At 48.9% G+C, this 20,817-nt stretch overlaps 2 protein-coding genes across 3 annotated transcripts; one reads left to right on the plus strand and one right to left on the minus strand.

Annotated features, from left to right (window-relative positions):
• Nucleotides 1–480: 480 nt before the first annotated feature.
• On the minus strand, nt 481–2,778 carry fmc1 (formation of mitochondrial complex V assembly factor 1 homolog). Of its 2 annotated transcripts, none has more exons than XM_047038094.1 (2): nt 2,602–2,778; nt 481–1,053 (listed from the first exon to the last, which is right to left on the minus strand). In XM_047038094.1, the coding sequence occupies exons 1-2, from the start codon at nt 2,731–2,733 to the stop codon at nt 850–852; spliced, it is 336 nt and encodes a 111-aa protein (XP_046894050.1). In that variant the 5' UTR covers nt 2,734–2,778; the 3' UTR covers nt 481–849. The 2 variants fall into 2 exon arrangements, with proteins under 2 accessions (XP_046894050.1, XP_046894049.1); XM_047038093.1 differs by having other exon boundaries at nt 481–1,071.
• Nucleotides 2,779–6,273: 3,495 nt separating this feature from the next.
• On the plus strand, nt 6,274–18,830 carry LOC124479514 (activating transcription factor 7-interacting protein 1-like). Its single transcript, XM_047038281.1, has 11 exons — nt 6,274–6,714; nt 10,286–11,748; nt 12,585–12,719; nt 12,877–13,032; nt 14,253–14,624; nt 14,823–14,899; nt 15,776–15,834; nt 16,022–16,099; nt 16,475–16,552; nt 17,189–17,299; nt 17,595–18,830. Exons 2-11 carry the CDS (start codon nt 10,333–10,335, stop codon nt 18,107–18,109), a joined length of 2,997 nt encoding a protein of 998 aa, XP_046894237.1. The 5' UTR covers nt 6,274–6,714; nt 10,286–10,332; the 3' UTR covers nt 18,110–18,830.
• The last annotated feature ends 1,987 nt before the right edge of the window (nt 18,831–20,817 follow it).

Here is a 20,817-nt window from a genome sequence, read left to right on the forward strand (position 1 = left end):
AACCGATTGGAACTTTGATTAAGTGCCAACAAAGTCAGTGTGACAAGACAGCACACAGGGGGTGCATGTCAGACTTCAGCCCCAGAATAGCGACAGTGGACAGATGCAGAACACTGGAGACGCATCCAGAAGCAATGGGAATCAATGCTATGAAAAGGTGAGAAGTCACACAATGGGTCTGCATGCAGAACAGGCATCCTCAACTCCTCAGTAATTGACGTTGCACATGCATTACACAATTTCACTCTGTTCAAGTTAGATTAGAAAGCCAAGGTTAGCTACTATGTATACATGGCAATGGTACAAAGTTGCATCACAGACAAGAGCACTGAAAATGTTTTTCTCCAAACAAGGGTGAGAATACAGTCAGAAATAAACATGCTACTTTGTTATGATTAAACATGCTACTTTGTTATGATTAAACATGCTACTTTGTTATGATTGGTTACACCTGCATTGCAAATACACTGGTATATCGTCTTGGAACCATGAATGAAACTTTATTGGGCAAGGTTGAACACAAAAAATAAATATGTACATATTGTCATTGTTACAGCTGTTTCATCCAGTACTACAAAAACAATAAGTGTAGGAGAGAAATTCGTAAATCTAACATCACAGCTCTTTATGGCTAACCCAAAAACACGGCTCCTAATAGCTTTCATTCTCCCTTTCCCTCCCGCCGCACGTCACAATCCTTCCTTGTCCATGACAGCCTTTATCGACTATCAGGATCAGTATGAGGGGGAGGGAGGGGAGGGGGGGGGGGGGGGGTAGAGGGATTAGGGAGAAAGGTCTGGTCCCTTTCACGCCTTTCACGGAGTGTCTGCGAGTGTCCCCTCCTCCTCCTCACTTCTCCCAGCCCTTGCCCCCAGGCTGAGTGGGCAGCCGCAGCCCCACAATCCCTGCCATCTCCTCGGTGCCGCGCTGGCCCTTGCTGTGGTAGAGCTGGTGGAGGACCATGTGGTTCCTGGTGGAGGCCAGCATGCACAGGTAGGTCTGGGAAGCGTGTAGGGCCTCCTGTTGGGCCCGACAGTACCGCTCTCCTGTGACCTGGGGGCAGACGGGAAGCTAAATGAAAGTGGATTACAAGACGTATAAGATGATTCCCTTGTGGATTTGGCCCAAAGCTGTACAGAATGAGATACCTCACGGCGCCACAAATGTATTACATGTCAAGCTGATACACGCAGTAGTTCCCTCAAGATACAACAGGCTCTCTAGCTGAATTACAGGCCACTTTTCTGCTTCAGTGGGTGCCAACTATTATAATTGTATAGCCATTTCCACAAGCAATGTCAGAGAGGGCTTCACAGACGTCCATAGAACTGCACCTAAGCCATCCTGAAACCCTCAAGGAAGACGAAGAACAAACTCAAACGGGAGGGATTCCTCCGACCATAGGCTAAATACAATAATGCAGTAAGAGTAGACATTTGCAAGTGAGGAAATACTGAACTAGATATTCAGAGTTCTGAACTAGTAGAGCATTTGCAGTGCTCCTTGTTGGACAGTTGTCAGCTACAGGGCAAACAAGTATCCTGGCGGTACCGAACACGTGCCATATGGCACGAGGTCCAATACTAAAATGCCAACGGATTAGTGAGACCAAATTCAGTTAGGACACCAAAGTCATGTAAAGATGTAGTATCCACTGTCAGTTGCAATGTAAACCCGTGGCATTTCTGGATAACTTGGGTAGGTAGGGGGAGAGCTGGTCAAAAGACTAAAATGATTAGAGTTACTGTAAGAGTAAGCTACAGCTGATAGTTGACAGAAACAAGTTACAAGTGCTACACATTACTTGTGACTGGATAACTAATTAGCTACCTTTGTTTCCAAAGCTAGTACTGCTAAATACATAAACTTGATGACAGCGTTAAACTTGACTGAGATTAATCTCGCCGTTTATAAAACTGATGTCCAACATAAGGCTGTAAGAAGCCTAAACGGTCAGCAAGTGGAACAGAACGCTAAGCATTTTGGTGCCGTACGTTAGTCTCATTTAATACCTTGCTGGAGCGGTGGATAACTTCCATAAAAACAGGCACAGATAGATGTTTTGTGGTAAAACAGAGTTCATTAAATCCGATTTCGGATTTGTTTAAGTCACGTTAGGTTACATGCGTCTACAATTGAATAAGGGCGCAAAACTGAATTTATATTTTCAATCTGTCCACCCTAATTTTACATAAGAATCACTTCTTGCTAGCTACCTGTACTGCTAGTTATAGAGCTAGTTAGCTAGCTCTAACTTATGCCGAACAGTCAAGTTAGTCAAGACACAGCTAACTACGCACTTACGTTGCTTCACGGTCACCTTGCTCAGTCAGTGTGTACTTGGCTAGACTAGCTTTAGGCTACCATACATTTCACGCATGGTATAACAAACAATAGTCACTCCGTCTGATCTAAACGGAACAAACTGTTCACAAAGATGCAGCAAATTTACTACAGTTCATTTGGCTCCCTGCCAACGCGAATGCGTGGTGTAGCTAGAGCTCATTGAAGCTAACCTAGCTTGGTTAATTGGGTTGAGGCTTAGCCATCTAGCTACTGTAGCAATTATTCGTTGTTTTGAGCACAGAGCTTTGCACTCACGTCGTTTTTCCGGAACTGATCTATAACATAATTATATGCCATCGACTGTTTGTACGTTGGTCCTTTTAACGTGCGTATTTCTCTCAATATCCCACGGCAAACGCGGAGAGGCGACGATAACGCGGCCATCATTCATTTATTTTGGCATTGCTTGGTTTCTGCGCTCACTGACTGCACTGACGGACTGGCACGCTCAATCGAACGTCGAGTAAATCGATTGAAAAATGAAGCTGGCCAGTAAATTTCAGTGGTCAAATACTCGTGAATTTAAATAATGTTTCATTAGGGCGTACTACCAGTGGCTGGTAGGCCTAACTGCAAAGGCCCCGGCTTCGATTCCAACCCGGGCGAGTTCATCCCCTCTCTCTCCCCTGTCTCAAACTGTCACCATCAAAAATAGAGCACAAAAACATCCCCAATCCCCAAAAACGCACGATTGATGCAATTCATATACTTAATTAGTTAATTAATTAAGTATATTTATTCATATACTTTTTAGGTACAATCCAATGGGTTTTAATAAGGGTATTAATGATAGTAAGACATTTTGTTATGTTTCCTGGCACCTGTTGCGCCAAGGTCGTGGGAAATCTTGTAGATGATATATTGGAGGCCTTGAGACAGTAAGGAGACTTGAAATGCGTAGGGAGTTATGATGCTGTCATGGTATCCCATAAAAGGACAGAAGGTGTACAGTGTAGCATTCTATGTTAAGATTAGATTGCCTGCTCGACCGAATTGTTGTGTATCTTTTTGTCGAAACTTATGAAAAAATCCTGCAAAGTCAAACAACTGCTCAAGAACTCTGATGCAAAAGGTTTTTTAAGCTTCTAAAAGTCCAAAACCTCAACAAACTGTGTTGGACCCAAGGTACCAAACTGTAAATATTTTCTCCTAGCCCTTTTCTAGAAGATTTTCCGCTGATTGACCGGAACTTAATTCCTGTACAGCCGTGGCCGAAGTAATTGGAGCGACATACATTTTGTGTTTGACAAACATTTTGTGTTAGCAAAGCTTGCAAATTTCAGTAAGTCATATCATCAGAACAGGGGAAAGTGTGAACTAGTTCTAGCCAGGTGAAATCAGACTTATCAATCATCATTCTGGTTGGATTTTAAGAGCAGGTTGACTGCTGTAAAAGGGGACTATATAATTCATATATATGTATATATTGAAAATTTTCGCCCCCAAAAAGTATGAAAATATATGCCTTATTGTGGTTCCAGTATTCTATAGAAACATGTGAAAACATTTTCCTCAAATACTGAACTTTTAACTTTGCAAAACACAACATTTGTCATTGCCAAAACTTATGGCCAACACGATTGTATATGGTTGTACCATCTGGGAGGGGCTATGCTAAGAACATACTGTAGCGTGCGGGGAAACAGACAGGACTCGACCAGAGACCAAGTAGTCAGGTTCATAGCTCGAAAGCCCAGATGTATTTTCACACACAGCTACCCGGGGTCGAGATGTCCGCCCAAAACAATAAAACCAGGTTGGTGAGTCCGCCAGTCCTTAAATGCCCCCCCCCTCCTTTTCCGGTCAGGTTCAAAAACAAGCCCTGTATGTTAACCCTCCCCCTTCCAACGTTTCCACCAATACCCAAACCAGGCTAGACATCTCCCCAAATGAACAAATGACACTTGAACTTGTGTAAACCAAACCCTCCCAGCGGTACACTGCCTCCCCCCCATGTCAAATCTCCTCGCCCCCCGAGGAGCTCCTTCTCATGATCCCGGAACCGCTGTGGGACCCTCCGCCGTCTCCTCGGCCGTGCATCCTCCCTGGGTTCCTCTTGTACCCCTGCCATAGGAGGAATGACTGCCCCCAGGGGAGTGACCTGAACTTCAACCTGGGGCGCCCTCCCCTGTTGCACCGGACGACCTGGAGTGCCTCCCCCCCTGTCTCTCTCTCGTTGTGGCCTCAAGGCTGATGCTGGCTGGTCCAGTGCAGACTGGTCCCTGACTGGGGGTTGGGCCTGAGGGTCCCCTGCCGTACCCAGGTTGAGCGTTACCCCGATAGGGTGCCAGACGATCACAACGCAGCACCACCACTCTTCCCCCCGGAGCCATCTTCACCCTGTACACCACCTCTCCAACCCGCTCCAGCACGCAACATGGCCCGATCCACTTGCTGTCCAGCTTAGGCGACCTTCCCTTAACTCGCTTAGGCCCGTACACCCACACCAGGTCCCCTCCTTGGTAGTGAGCCCCCATTGTGTGTTGGTCATAGGCTCTCTTCTGCCTCATTCCTGCCTCCGCTGCATGTTTCCTAGCGAAGCCATGTGCCACTTCCAACCTCTCCCATAACTGCTGGGCATATTCAGGACCCGCCGCTGCCCTCGGTGTATCAGGCGGCTGGCCATACACCAGAGCAGGCGGCGTGCGAAGCTCCCTCCCGAACATAAGCAGTGCAGGGGTGCAACCCGTTGACTCTTGGGTTGCTGACCGATAAGCCAACAGAACCAGCGGCAGTTGCAGGTCCCAGTCCTTCTGGGCTTTTGCCACCACGAGCGCCAGCTGAGCCCCGAGCGTGCGATGAAACCGCTCCACCAACCTGTCACTCTGGGGCCGGAGTGGGGTGGTGCGGGTCTTATGGATGGCCAACTGCCTGGACGTCTCTGCAAAGAGTCGGGCTTCAAAGTTCCTTCCCTGATCGGAGTGAAGCACAGTTGGGACCCCAAACCGACTGAACATCCCTTCAATGAGTGCCTCACAGACTGTGGCCGCCTCCTGATCAGGGACTGCGTAGGCTTCGGGCCACTTAGTGAAATCGTCCATCGCCACGACCACAAAGTGGTTCCCTCTGGGGGTGCGTGGGAAGGGTTCCAGAACATCAACCGCCACCCGGTCCATGGGGGCTCCAACCTGATACTGTTGGAGGGGTGCTCTGCTCTGACCTGTTGGCCCCTTCCGGGCTGTGCATGAGTCGCAGCGTTGGCAGTATGCTTGCACCTCACGCCGACATGTGACCCAGTAGAAGGACTGCTGCAGCCTCTTCAAAGTTGTGTTGATCCCGAAGTGACCCGGTTGCCCATGGTGATGTGCCAACACCTCCTGCCGGTGACCCCGTGGCACCACTACTTGCCACCTCTCCCTGGTTGTGGCTGGCTCCTTCTACCTTCTCCAGAGCGTCCCATTACGGAGACCTCCCAGCGTTACAATACTAACGGGGGAGGGATCCCTCCGACCATAGAAAAATACAATGATGCAGTAAGAGTAGAGAGATACATGTGAAACATTTGCAAGGGAGGAAATACTGAACTAGGTATTCAGAGTTCTGAATAAGTAAAGCAGTGCTCTGTGTTAGGGTTGGGCAGTGGTCAGCTACAAACAAGCATCCTGGCGGAACCTACGCGCCGACACAACTTCCCAAAGCTTTGTATGTCTGCGCCAAACATTTCAGCGACGACTGTTTTCTCAGCTTGGGCTAATATAAAGCTGGCCATGCTGACTGTCTGAAATTTAAATCTGGATCAACCAACTTTCCTTCTGTCCAGCTACAAACCTCGGACAAGTAGGTTAAGTCAACTAACGCTATATCATTTTGTTGCTTTACTGTATATGGTTACTTAGCTTGCCCCGCCTCTCTCCTCCCTAAGATTTAAAGCTACAGACACAGAAACGGCTCGTCCTGAGGAAAGCTCATTGTAGGACTGCTCGTAGTAAGTGTAATTCTGCATCAAGCCTGAATTTTGGGAAAGAGACTTCATATATAGTATTAGGGACAACTAAGGCCGATATAAAAGCATTCAAAAACCGCATGTCGTGGGTTAGGGTTATTTTAAATTGGGAGAGGTGGTGGGAGGAGTCGAAAGCCCCCTTCCTCCCTGCAGCCCTGCCTGTGTCTCTCATGTAGCCCGCCCACCTAAAACTTTGTTTTTGCAAGAAATATGGTGAAGTAAGACAAGTATATTTGGTTGGTTAGCAGTTAGAATGAAGGTAGCTGTGGACTCAGGAGTTCAGACAATGCCGTAACTATTGAAACTGAACAGCTGTGAGGACGTTTTTCTTCTGTTCGCTTTAGTTCCCTTGGACACATGAGTTCACAGGAAGTTGTTAACAATTGCTTGAATGTGTTATCAGTCTTTCGAAAACTACGATAACGGTGAGTGACATTCTTGAAACATCTGCTTTAACTGTTGTCTTGTGGGTTTACTCTCATAAATGGAAATATATACAGAGCTTTCATCCACAAGGTGTAAGCAAAGCTGGGTAGTTTACTGATGTTAGACTACCCAAGTGGGAAGGTTGCATGTTCATTTTCATATGAAACAATTTTGTAGGCTATCGTTCATGTTTGTTTTAAACGGGAATATTAGCTACCATCAAGCGCTATATGTACAATATAAATATTGTATAGGCCTACTGGTTTGTTAGAAAACAATTTCTTACGGTAATTTTGAACAAATGGCATAATACATCTGATTATCTAAATATCGCATTGTTCCTTCTCTCATTTAGCCTACTAGGTGGCGCTTACTTAGTATAGTTAAGTTTTGTTACTTTTTTTTGTGCGTGTTGTATGAGAAAGGAATGACGTGCATGTAGTCTAGTGATTTTAATCGAATCCTTGGTAAATTTTCCTGGGTTATACAATCCTTGGGCTGTTGTTAACATCCATAACTAATGTTAACAATAAGATACATAATACTCATTACAGGTTCAGTCCACAATCAATTTGCCATCTGAAGAAATCCGTTTAAACGTGGAGGATTTCATCCTCCCAGATTCTAGAATCTAGATGACAGATTCCAGACTTTAACACAGAGACTGCATCATTAGGTGCGTTTGACATGGACTGCGGCTGCATGAAACGACCGGCGAGAGTGGCCGTTTGCAGTCGGGGAGGAGTTGAAAACGGCTCTGAAGTCGGACATTTCAGCTTCTCGTGGTTTGCTGCGTTGACGTCAGTCACGGCCGATTAAGCGCTGTTTGCTTACTTTACTCTATTTATAATGAAACGTAATCTTTCCGTTAGTGAAGAGGCGGAGTAAAACCGTTTCTTCCATAGATTTTTAATTAAATTCAACTATTTCGTCCGGATTTGAACATTCGCGAAACTGAAGGTGTCCGAATATTACAAAACACGCGTCAAAGTTGTCGTGTGTGAGTCTGGCCAATCATGAAATAGCTGTGTTGTCACTTGAACCCGTGCAGTTGCTCTTGAGAAAATGCGCTCGGCTACACAGCCGGCAGTTCTCGAATTGATCTCACGGTACTTTGATGGCGACGTCACAGTGACGTGTCCTCGGCGCCGTCTCAAATCGGACAAAAAGTCTAACCAGAATTCACTGTTTCGGTTCGGATTACGGGTGGGATTGGGGGATAAAGATTTGTGGTCCTCCAAAAGAAGAAATAACAACAGGGAATATTGAAACATATCTTTCTTACCTGTTGGCTAATTGTAAATATTCCAATAGCCTATATTAAGCTTGCTAAAAATCGACAAACATAATTTGATTGCATTTGTATCTAGCTTGGCTGACAGCCCAATTTAGACTCATATTCTGACTAGAATTATGAGTATGACACTGTCAGGCTAATTTGTATCGGCATTTAGCTATTGAATATTAACACATGTTAATAATAGAAACAGGGTTAACTATCGTTACCTAAAAGTTGGAGGTAGCTATAGCTAATTCGTTTGAAACTGTATCAAGCAAGATTGTCTAGTTTCTTCTATTATTATTACAATCTGAAGATATTCCAATGTCCTTACAAAAATGTCAAATATGTTCCTCTGTTAATTTAGTAAAGAGTAACTTTGAATTAATTTATTTTGTATTTATTGTATAGTTGCAGGACTCAGTCAACTCATTGTGTATCAAATGCATTTTACCAATTGGTTACCAGAACCAAGGTTTTCTGTACTTTTGTTTCAAGGTTGCTCTATACCTTTTAATGTTAGTCACAGGTATTTATTCTGTATGGTATTAACACATCTGCCTAAATATTTGGCAGGTTGATAGTGCCTTGTTTCTGGTACGGCATTGTGTGGGTCTGTGTTTGAGCGGAAATATTGGTCTTCTGTTTTGTGGGCCTGACTTTCAGCTAGTTTTGCTTTATGGTACTTTGTTGGTGACCCCTGACTACAAATGATGTTGTGTGGTACGTGCCCCATGAGCTGGTGTAACGGATTGGTTTCATTAATATCTGCAGACGATACGTTAAGCAAGATACCGTAAGGATTGTAAGACTTTGGTTCACTGACGCACTGCTCTGTATTGGGTTCCTTTTACATCCTAGAAAAAATGTGACCGCCCCAATTATCATTCGCACTCTGGATATAGATTCTCCTTTGTCTGCAAGGTCGAGTGTACTTACAAGCATTAACACATCTGATTCAAATAAGGACTACAAATGACCTACACATTGAACAGGAGAACTCACAATCAGGTGCAGCTGAGTGGGACTAACCAGAGGTTTACTCTAACATCCTGTTATGGAGTTCACTCAAGTTAATGATGCGTTTTGAGTAATGAATGACATTCGAGTTTGCTGGAACAAACCCAAATATTTATAATTTGCCTTTGAATCCGTGCTCCTTTGAATACTAGAATCCTAGTCTAGTCACTACATATGTTAGACCATGTACTAGGTCCATGTGTGTATGTTCAATTCGTATTTTAAATGCATGATTGCATTTCTTGTACTTAAGCAGTACGACATTCAGCTAACTCGTTTTATGCACCGAGGTGTGGTAACTTGCATTTTTACACGGAGCTAGCATCAGTTGGATAGCCATGTTCGTTCATGACGTAACCTGAAAATATAGTGCATTGTGGAAAATTGGGTCCAGACGATTGTTGTAGGTCCAGGGTCTCCAACTATGTTCTTAGGTCTTCAATTCAACCCTTACCTATCACACCTGATTCTATAATTAGCCCTTGTGCTGCCTTCGGGTCACAATGACACAAAGGTTCACAACGACCCATCGTTGTGCTGCGACAACTTTACCCAATACAAAAACAAATAAAAAGCATTTTGTTTTAACCTTCGCACTGTGTGTGTGTGGGGGGGGGGGGGGGGGGGGGGGGGAGGTGGTGAGACAGCCCGACGGCTAAAAGAAAATGCTTCACTTTATTTTTGTATGAAGTCAAGATGTCGCAACACGTGGGGGGGGTTACAATGACCCGAAGATAACATAAGGATAAGCGTAGCTGGTTGATGGGTTGAATGAGGTTAGATAGGTTAGAGTAGCCTGACGTTGTCATACTCATAATTCTAGTCAGAATATGAGTCTGATAACTCTTCGTTGGGCTGTGACTGTGGCGTGTTTTAACCAAACTCGTAAAACAAATGCCTCTTCGCTCAATTGGATAGACCTACAACCAATCAGAGCAACGTAATATGTTGTTTGTTGAAAACAAATTCAACCCAAGCGCTCTTTCGTGACGTTGTTGATTACGTTACTGTTGATCATCTGTCCATCATCGTATAAAGCCCGCCCCGGCAATTTCATTGGTCCGCCCAGCTCCTGGTTTTATACAGTTTGTCCCCAATACAAGCCCCTCCAGACCCAACTTCCCGACCAATTTTTTTTGTGGGTGGGGCTAAGTTGGGCTGGAAGCCAGGCTAAGGTTAGAGGGCTGAAGCAAAAAGAAGGAGTAAGGTTGTGATGCACCCCTGTCATACACACATATGAGGTTACATATTTTCTTTTCTCATAAACACAGGTCAACTGTATGTATAGAGTGTCAAACTCGTACCTGGCTGCACAAGCATGGACAACGCGGTGGTGGAGGATACACCTAGGAGAGTGTTCCTGGCCCGGAAGACCATGAAGATAAGTGACCGTCGACAGCTTGAGTCTCTTCACAACACTCGGCGTTCCTGGTCACTTCCCTTTCCCCCCCAGCCTCCCTCTCCCCCCCAGCCTCCCTCTCCCCCCCAGCAGCCTCTGCTGGTGAGGCCGGAGCCCCCGGAGGAGTCGGCGCCGGTGGTGGCTGAAGATCCGACCGGGCAAGAGACGGCACGCCAGGACACATCGTCGAGGACCGCGCGCGGTGCCGATAAGCACCTGGTGGAGCGGGCGGCCTCCGCACGGGCAGTTCCAGCCTGGCGGTCAACGCACGGCGACACATCTGACCCGTGTGGTGGAGGAGACGGTGCCGAGGAGTCTGGACCGGCGGAAGGGGAGGCGAGCGACGGCTGGGGCGAAGAAGAAGGAGGAGGACGGTCCCGCCAGGACGACGTCCCCCCTCCTTCCCCGCGGAACTCTGAGAAAACGCACGGTGAAGCCGCGGGATCCCCCATGCCGCCAGGCCACCGACCCGAGATGGATCCCGAGGACGTGAACCTGGAGCCGTCGGACCTAGAGATGGTCCCTCTACCCTTCCCCCTCCCGCTCGTCCGCCTGGCCCCCTACACCTCCGTGCCGTCCTCCTCCACGACATCGCCCACCCATTCCCCCTTAAGCGAGAGCTGCGACCAGGAACTTCTGCCTGGCTCCCTGGTGCTCTCCGAGGATGAGGACGACGTGTGGGAGGACGGGACGGTAGACGTCGAACGGCAGTGGGACTGCGAAGAGGATTTCAACGCAGAAGGCGCTCCGGTGGAGGAGGAAGAATGTTCCAGAGACGGAGGGGAGGGCGAAAAGGAAAGTGGCGTCGAGAAAGCGACGACGGGTGGAGGTGAACTGGAGGGCTTTCTTCTCTCCCACCGAGGAAGCCGAGCGGTGGAGAGCGAGGAGGGCCGAGACCGCGTTTGCCAGAGAGGGGAACAGATGGATACGGAGGAGGCGGTTATATTTGGCAAGAGCCCAGGAACCGAGGAATTAAGTCAGGGGAGGAAGGGGCACCAAAAGAAGCCTCGAAGAAGTGGAGAGGGGGATGGAACGGAAGAGGAGATCCCTGAGAAGAGGTCTAGAATGGACAGAGAGAGTGATGGGGGTAACGTGGGGACAGGGATGATCGCAACGGAAGATGAGGCGCTGATGGATGAAGAAGCCAGGCAGGTTGGGGGGAAATGGAAAATAGGTGGACAGGGACATGGAGAAGGTAAGATTGCAGAGAAGAAGCCTCAAGGTGATGGAACACAAAAGGCGGGGAGAAGGTTGAGGGCGGAGGGAGAGGATCTTGAAGCACACCTCGAACTAAAGATCCCCAATAGGGTTGAGAATCACAGCAGACTTCAGAAGGTTTGTCAAGGAAAACATCACACACTAAAAGTACAAAACATACCCTTTCTACTTTTGTCCTGTTGTTTTTGGCTATATCCGAAAACCATAGAACCATGTCATTACGTTAGAGTTGCTATGTAACTACAATGAGAGGTATTACTACCAGTTGGAAACCTCACTATATCATCTCAGACGCACAATCCATCCAGCAACTTCAACAGAAAATCATCTCTGTACAATATGTTAGGGTGAGAGTCAGTTGATTGTAATGAAATTAATTAGTTGATTATTAATTACTAGTTGGAGTATCTTGAACATCTATACTCCACGTTGGACGATCCTACTGAAGGGTTTATGGTCCTTACATACTACCCCTACACAGCAAATGTGCAAAGTTTGAATTCAACACCAGGAGTGTATACAGCTCCGGAAAAATTTGACTACTGCACCTTTTTCTTTTATAAAAAAACAAAAGTTGATATTGACAATTTTGAGTGAGAAACAGAAGGGTAACATTTGCAGTGGCTTTTTAATTAGTACCCTTCTGTTCCTCATTCAAAATTGTCCCTCTCAACTTTTTTTGAAATGAAAGAAAAAAGTGCAGTGGTTTCATTTTTCCCCCCAAAGCTGTAGTGTGTGTGTGTGCGTGAGGCACAAGGAAAACACTTTTTAAAGGTAATCTAAAAATGCTATAAGAAATAATTAAGACGAAACAAGAATGTTCACGAATGTGCACTTTTATACTGATGCAGAAGACAAAAACATATTGTATATTCTTGTAAATAATATTGTGTGCCTAAGACTTCTACACTTTCCTGACCATACATGTGTGTGTGTCTCCCTCTGTACTGCAGGTGATAATGGAGCTTGTGAGGGAACAGCTCAGAGCCTTGCAGCTGTCTCTGTTTGACCAGAGCCTGCAGGAGCTGAGAGACAGGCTGGAGATACTGGAGTCCACCAGACACCAGAGTGTACTCCTCGCCCTGCAGGTAGGGTCTCACTGCCAGGCACACACACACACACTCTTGTAAGCTCTCTTTCTCCTTTCAATCTTTCATTCATCCATCTTCATCGCACAAGAAATCCTCCATGTTAAGCTCACATGAACTCGTCCATCTATGTTCCTCTTGTCTCGTCGTGTCCCAGGGTAAGATGGCGCGTCTCTCCAAAAAGTGTGCGTCAATAGCCGTCGGTCCAGACAAAGTGCACGACAGGAGAAGGGCTAAAGCCCCTCTCTCTCCGTGCCCCTCCCCCTGCTCCTCCTCCTGCCCCTCCTCCTGCTCCTCCTCCTGCCCCGGCCCCTCCCCCTGCTCCTCCTCCTGCTCCTCCTCCTGCCCCTCCTCCGGCCCCGGCCCCTCCCCCTGCCCCACCTCCTGCTCCTCCTCCTGCCCCTCCTCCTGCTCCTCCTCCTGCCCCGGCCCCGGCCCCTCTCCCTGCCCCTCCTCCACCACCAGCCGGCTGCTTTCCCCGGTCCCGGCCTCCATCACCCCCCCCACCATATCCCCACCAGAGGTCACCCCATCCTTCTCCTCCCAGACTCTGCTGCAGGTGACCCCCCCCGTTCCTGCCCCTGCCTCTGATTCTACCCCTGCCACGACTGTGTCTGACTCTGCCCCTGCCTCTGCTTCTACACTTACGTCTGCGTCTGCCCCCTTGCTTCCCTTTGCCCCTACCGCTGCCTCTACCACTGCCTCTGCACTTACATCTGCCTCTGCCCCCTTGTATCCCTTTGCCCCTACCCCTGCCTCTTCCACTGCCTCTACACTTACATCTGCCTCTGCCCCCTTGTTTCCCTTAGCCCCTGCCTCTACCACTGCCTCTACACTTTCATCTGCCTCTGCCCCCTTGCTTCCCTTTAGCCCTACCCCTGCCTATACCACAGCCTCTCCCGCTTCACTTACGTCTGCCTCTGCCCCCTCGCTTTCTTTTGCCCCTACCCCTGCCTCAGCCTCTACACTTACATCTGCCTCTGACCCCTTGCTTTCCTTTGCCCCTGCCTCTACCACTGCCTCAGCCTCTACGCTTACATCTGCCTCTGCCCCCTTGCTTTCCTTTGCCCCTACCCCTGCCTCTACCACTGTCTCAGCCTCTACCCTTACACCTGCTTCTGCCCCTGCCTTTACCTTTGAATATGCCAAACCCACCTGTCTGTCAGCCTTCCCAATGTCAATAACAGCCCAGCAATCAAAGTCCCTCCAACCCTTCTTTGTGCATCTTCCTGCTGGAACGACAATCTTGGGCCCCCTTAACTCGCTCAACAATCTTGCAACCTTGGTGGGCAGCATCAAAACCCCTAAGATGACTTACATCATTCAGTCTCCAGTCACCACCTCTCCTGCTTTCACATCCCGTACGCAGCCTGTTACCCTTAATGCCCAACCTATTCCCATCATAGCTGCCCCGTCTCCAGCTGTGCAGGATTCACCTTCCCTCCCTGCCGCCTCCTCCACCTTCCCCGCCTCCTCCACCTTCCCCGCCTCCTCCACCTTCCCCGCCTCCTCCACCTTCCCTGCTTCCTCCAGCTTCCCCACCTTCCCCACTGCCCCGCCTCCTACAAGACCTGCCCCGCCTCCAACAAGACCTGCCCCGCCTCCTACAAGACCTGCCCCGCCTCCTACAAGACTTGCCCCCCCTCCTACAAGACTTGCCCTGCCTCCTACAAGACTTGCCCCGCCTCCCACAAGACCTGCCCCGCCTCCTACAATACTATCCCCCCCTCCTACAAGACCTGCCCCGCCTCCTACAATACTTGCCCCGCCTCCTACAAGACCTGCCCCGCCTCCTACAATACTTGCCCCGCCTCCTACAAGACTTGCCCCGCCCCCTATAAGACCCAGCCTCAGGCTCCCCCCCATGTCCGCTCCTGTCCAACCAGAGGCCACCGTGGAGGGCAGGTGCCCCAGCATAGGGGGGCCTGGCTCCTCCCATTGGTCATCTCATCAGACCTCCACGAGGACGCACTTGTTGACGTTGTTGGAAACGAGAGCGGAGCAGTCGGGGGGGCGTGCGACCTTCATGTCCTCACCTCCACCTGGCGCCGCAGCTTCTCCTGAAACGGGTGAGAGATCAAAACGCCTGTTTGCTTCTCAAAGGTTCTGGTCCCCTTGGTTGATAACGGCAACATGGTGCGACGGTTGACGATGCTGCGTATTCTCCAGATCCTGGTCATGTAAGGCTAAAGAAAGAAAGATGGAGACTAGGTTGTCATGGTGATGGGAGCAGGAATCTCTGTACAGGCGTGGTACGAGGAGAGGAGAATGTTGTTTCTCCTCCTCCAAATCCTCCTCGACGTCGCAACATTCTCCCCCCATACTGACCCCACATGCCCCGATTCAAACTCTTGCTAGAGCTTGCTGCATCCATAGACTGTTGGTAAACAAGCCATGTCGTTGTTTAGTTGTCTACAGTTGGTAGTGGCAAATATCTGGCATTGGAGTTGATGATTGATGACAGAACATGTTCTTGGTTGTGGTTAGAGTAAGTTTTGATTCTAGTGTTCTGTCACTCGCTGCCTTGTAGGTCCTCCTCCTCCATCCGCCCAACCTGCACATGTCTCTGCACCAGCTTTAACCCCTCCTCTCGAAACAGGTGAGATAGCACCTGAGCTTACACATGCTGTCGCATGCCAACAGAAACACACACACACACACTTAAGAGTGTCGTTTTTAGTTTCAGAAGGTCTTAAGCAAACGCAAACGCTCTTTCGAGTCAAATGGAACTGTTTTCATTGAAGCTCGAAGCGAGTCAAGATTGAGGCAAAGTGAAAAGCAAGCAGAAGCTTATTTCATTTCATACGGGATCACTTATACAGCTGAAACATTGCAAAACAGCATGTCCCTCTCCCCCCCCGAAGGAATTTCAAAAGCCGATCTTCACCTCCCAATAATTTTCTCCATCCTGATAAACAAATCTATTCCGGGGCCTAAGTCTCCTCATGTGACCTCTCCAAGAACCGTTTAAAATCTGTCGAAGGACAAACCAGGGGATTCATTCCAACTCATCCATCAGTTGAGCCACAACAAGAGTTCCCTCTCTCCCCATCCAGGTTGCAAGGTGAGGAGGCGACCCGCAGACTCCACCGTGTCCAAAACAGCGGTCGCACAGGTAAGGTCCTGGAGCGCCCCTGATCTGGACAGCCTCCACTGCCTCATGTTAGCGATGCAGCACGAGCGCTGGCGCTAGTAGACAGAGACCGCCGCTGTCGTCTTGTGTCGTCTAGCCGAAAGGCATTTGAAAGCCATGACTCGGATGGTTCCGACTCATCGATCTTGTGTCGCGCCGCAGTCCTCAGGCTCCTCGGACGGAACATCGGTGGTGATCGACCTGACTGAGGATGATGATGGTGATAATGCTGATGATGTTGTTCTAGGTAAGGTGAATGCCTCCTATCCACCCTTGTCTTGGTCGGAACATTGCCGAGAGGTCAGAGGTCAGCAAAGGGCCCTATTTTGATTCCTCCAAAAAGGCTTCCTTCCCCTGCTAATCGTGTAAAGAATATATCACCAATCTATTGGTGTGGTAGATTGAGTGGGCGGGTATAGGTTGCGGAGGGGTAGAAAGGCCACCATTTCCCCAACCCCTTACGCGATACAGTTACAAACTGAGCAAGTAGCAGTTTAGCCGTGCGAGTGGAAATGGCGGTATGCTAGCTCTGCTTGCTCGTGTCAAAAGTCCTTCAAGTCTACCCATAGTCATATCAAAGTTGCCTAGAGAAGCTTGACATCATGGAAGGTTTGTCCCTTAGTTTCAGAAGCAGCCACAGAGAGGGGAGCGGTGGAGGGCCCGTCCCTTCCAGAGGCTTCTACTGAGGTCAAGAGACCAGGTGAGCTTTGTCCAAGCAGTCCTTTGTGGGGTCTCATCTGAAAGAAGTTTAGTAACATGAACATAAAGTTGGGAGTCAGATGGCTGAGCGGTGAGGGAGTCGGGCTAGTAATCAGAAGGTTGCCGGATCGATTCCCCGCTATGCCAACGTCCTTTGGCACTTCACCCTACTTGCTGTAAGTCGCTCTGGATAAGAGCGTCTGCTAAATGACTAAATGTAAATGTAAGTAAAGTAGCCTGTTGTTGTATGTTAGGCTATTAGCAGGTAAGGAGGCTAATGTCATTCTAGGATTTACAATACTTAATGCTTTGAGAGGGATGTGTCTGTGTCGAAGATCCGTGAGCATGGAGGATGAGGAAAGGGATGAGAGTGAGGAGTATGAAGGTGGCTCTTAAGGTGGTGAGGAGGATGAGGAGAGGACAGATAAAGAAATGGGGGGGGGGGGGGTGAGGGCAATGCAGAAAAGTGATTTTCCAGAGGACCCAGGACTATGGCCAGAAAGACAATTGCTTGCAGACTGGCTAATAAGGGTGCACAGGAGGAAAAGACATAACCAAAATGGGGAGGGGGAATTGCAGTCTCTTCATGGGACCGTAAGTCTTAGCCACGCCCCTGGTTGTGGGTCTGTGTTTGCAGGAGTGCCAAAGTCTCCAGCCCCTCTCACATTTGCATCCCTATTGGCTGCACCGCAAAGGACCATCACACCACCATCCAATGGCATGACTGTCTCCGTGGTACCAAAGAATGGTGAGGGATTTGTCTCCCATCTACTGGCCTTCTATCCACCATCGGTCTATTCCTGTGTGACATACGTTTTTTTCCTTGTTTGTAAAATCTTTTTGTTTACTTTGTTTCTTCCTGGTACAGAGAGTTTAACTCCTGGTGATCAGTCCTTTGTTCCAAATACTCTTCTTGAATGTCTTCTGAAGGTAAGACCACAAAAAGCAATTTCCAATACATTTCTAGCCAGGTCTATAAAAGAAAACTCACTCAATCTGTGGAAAATGAACGAGGTAACTGAATGTCACCTACTCACTCGCAGACAGCTTCCAGAACCGCCGTGCCGCCGCCGCTGCCCCCAACCGCGAGACCAGACGCCGCCCCCCGCTGCTCCCCTTGCAAACCTGCCCCGCCGCCCCCCGGCCCCCCCCCCGCTCCCGCCCCCCCCCCAGCCCCCCCGGCCCCCCGCCCTCGGGGGCGGCCCGCACCTCCCCGCCCCAGCGACCCCACCTGAGGCTGGCCCGCATCCAGGACCACAACGGCATCGCGCTCTCCTGGTCGGTGGCGGAGGTGGACCCGAGGTGCGCCCCCGTCGCCGGCTACCAGCTGTACGCCTACCACCACCCCGAGGCGCCCACGGATCCGGCCCCCGCGCCCCCATCGCAGTGGAGGAAGATCGGGGAGGTGAACGCACTGCCCCTGCCCATGGCGTGCACCCTCACGCAGTTTGCCCCGAGCGCCAGGTACTATTTCGCCGTCCGCGCCCGTGACGTGTTCGGACGCTACGGCTCGTTCTGCGAGGCCCAGTGCTCCGACGCCGCCACCTCCACCGGCTAAGAAACCGGGGCTTGATGGCGTTCCCTCAAGCGACAAACTGAGAACTCTTTTTACCCTAGTGTTCAAGGTTCAAAATGACCAGGCAGTGTTTGTAAATGGTTATCCACAGTGTATTTTATATTGGTATTATTTGCACAATTACCTAATACGGTGAATGTAGTTTGATTTGTGTTTCAAGTTGATACAGTCTTGGTTTTTCTATAAGTCAATTTTTCGGCAGATTTTGTATTATCTTTATATGTACATCTGAAAAGTTTGTTTTGTGCCATAACCCACTGGCCAAACTGAAAAAGACCCAAGTCTCTCTCAGTTGTGTCATTTCCTGTGAGTTCAGCCACACAGGGGCAGTGTTGTGTCAGAGGAGCGTCAGCAAGTTGAGCCCAGGTCAAGATCACTGTTGACGCAGTCAACCACAAACGCACAATGACATTGTCCTTTCATCAAGTTCATTGACTTGACTTGTAAATGAATCTTCTCAACACTTTTCCATCTGAACTGACCTAGGAGGACGGTGATCCCTTTATCCAAGTACAAGTGGACTCTACATTGATTTGGTCCTTTTGTTCAGACGAAGGAACATTTAAAGAAGTCAAATGTCATATGTCTTCTTCCAGGGCTCCCAAGTGCAGTATTTGGGGTTCATTTCCTCTCCCTACAGAAGCCCTGGAAGATATACCCTCAGAAGATTCAATAAACACGTTCTATAAATACAGTGTTTTTGCTGTGTCTAATAAGGAGAATGTAAGAATGACCAATTAGGCTTAGGAGTTTCTGTGCATCCAATCTGTGGAGAACAAGCCAGGTTCCGCCTGGTCCAACTCTCTTGAGTCTCAAACAGGAAGACCAGGGGGTTAAAGGACTGTTTGCAAATGTGTATTACAGGTTTATGCTGAACTTACAGGATATCAACTGTGCTTTCCATGGACTGTCGTTTTGTTTATGGATGCTTGACTGTAGGGGGAGCCAGGCGCTTATCAGTTTCCCCCTCACCATGGCTTGGTTCCTCGACATTTGTTGGAAAGACACCCCCCCCTCTTTTCCCTCCCACTCTCCCCCCCCCTCCTCTCCTCTCCTGTCTCCCTCTCTCAATGCATACTAATGCCGGGCGAGTGTACCCACCTCCCTCCCACAGTGTGTGTTCCCTGGGAGGGGCGGGAGAGGGGGATGACAGAGAGATAGCGGCTTCTGTTCAGTATCCTTTCTCGTGAGGCGAGGCTAGGCTAGTCTTAACAGCAGCCCCCATGGCTTTCCACTGAAGCGATCCAGAGGCTACCCTTATCCGCTGCAACAATGTCTAACCTGTGCGAGTGGCAGTTGGCGGCAGCCCAGAGTTGAGACAGGAGGACATTTATTGGGTGTTTTTTTGGGGGGGGCGGGGGGGTCGTTGGTTAATCTGAATGGGAAGTCTTTTTTGGGTGGAGGAAGAGGAGACACAAGCAGACAGTCGGGGAGGGGGAATAACTGGCTTCTGCCAATCCCCCCCTTCCACTCACAGACGACAGGGAAAACGGAGGCCACGGCAGTGTTTGCTTTTTTCTTTCGTTTTTTGTTCTTTTTCTTCCTCATCGCGTTGCTGGGAGGCGCCTTGTCTTTTCACTTGCTGGCTCTCTCGGTCCTCTGCCTCTTCATCTACTTCTCCATCTACCTGGTCTACAATTTCTTCTATTTATGAGCAAGGGAAGGGGGAACAGGAGGGAGAGAGAGAGAGAGAGGAGGGGGATTTTATTTTCCTTTTTTTTAATGCATACTCCCTTCCCTCTGCCATTTCTATCACTTCCAGTCTCTGGCAGTCTGTTGTTCCCCATGTTCCCCTCTCCTCATACCCCTCTACTCCTCCCTCCCTCTCGTCACTCACTGTCCAATCGGTAACTTTGACTAGTTTTTAAAAACGCCACCGGTTTTCGAGGTTGAGATTTTTGCATCTCAAAGTAGAACCAAGCTTATTGGTCAGTCTCCATTTTATCGATTTTTTTCTTTCTCTCTTCAAAAGAAAAGAAGAAAAATCTTACCTTATTTTTGTTCCCCTCTTCTCCCTCGATCCTATGCATCTCTATTTGGGGGGACTCTTATTTATGATCATAGGTAGGTTTTTAGTGTTAAGTGTCTGTCTCTTAATGTGTGTGTGTGTGTGTGTGTATAATATATTTGTGCGTTACACATCTGGATAACACCTCAGCAGTCACACACTTCCTCTATCTCACACACACACACACACACACACACACACACACACACACACACGGTAAGCAAAGGTATAGCTCAATATAGGAATGGTTCTCATGTTTGTCTGGTCCGGGCTCTCACTTGATGCCTGCTACCTGTCATCCACACGCCACCCTCCTGCATACACGCTCTCCCATCAGCAGGCCATTCTCCTCGCTCACCCCTCCACATCTGTCCTCCACCAATCCCCACTGTGATCCACCATCCAAGCACCCCTTCATCCTCCCCTCATCCCGAGAAGCACACATCCCGACGCGTCGTTCCCCGGCGGGCCCTCGCTCGCTGCTTTCCTCCTCGTTAAAACGTTGAAGCCACCGTCTCCTGTGACTGGCGCCCGAGTCTCTCACGGAAGGGACGTTTTCAGGTCCCCAAAAGACTGTATTTTTTAGGGGGCGGGGGGGGGGGGAGGTGGGGGATGTTGGTTGTGTCAAGTAAGTAGTGGTGATACTAAGATTGTCTGGTTTATGTTGCATGGTTTGTTTTTT

This window comes from Hypomesus transpacificus, chromosome 17, assembly GCF_021917145.1.
Source record: "Hypomesus transpacificus isolate Combined female chromosome 17, fHypTra1, whole genome shotgun sequence".
Lineage (NCBI taxonomy): Eukaryota > Metazoa > Chordata > Actinopteri > Osmeriformes > Osmeridae > Hypomesus > Hypomesus transpacificus.

Bases quoted from the DNA above. Each gene is read 5' to 3' on its own strand.
- fmc1 (XM_047038093.1), bottom strand. From the start codon at position 2,733: ATGATGGCCGCGTTATCGTCGCCTCTCCGCGTTTGCCGTGGGATATTG. The intron at 1,072-2,601 runs GTGAGTGCAAAG...ACTTTCATTTAG, and splicing joins ATCAGTTCCGGAAAAACGAC to CTTCCCGTCTGCCCCCAGGT.
- LOC124479514 (XM_047038281.1), top strand. From the start codon at position 10,333: ATGGACAACGCGGTGGTGGAGGATACACCTAGGAGAGTGTTCCTGGCC. The intron at 11,749-12,584 runs GTTTGTCAAGGA...TCTGTACTGCAG, and splicing joins ATCACAGCAGACTTCAGAAG to GTGATAATGGAGCTTGTGAG. The intron at 13,033-14,252 runs TCCCCCTGCTCC...TGCTTCCTCCAG, and splicing joins CCTCCTCCTGCCCCGGCCCC to CTTCCCCACCTTCCCCACTG.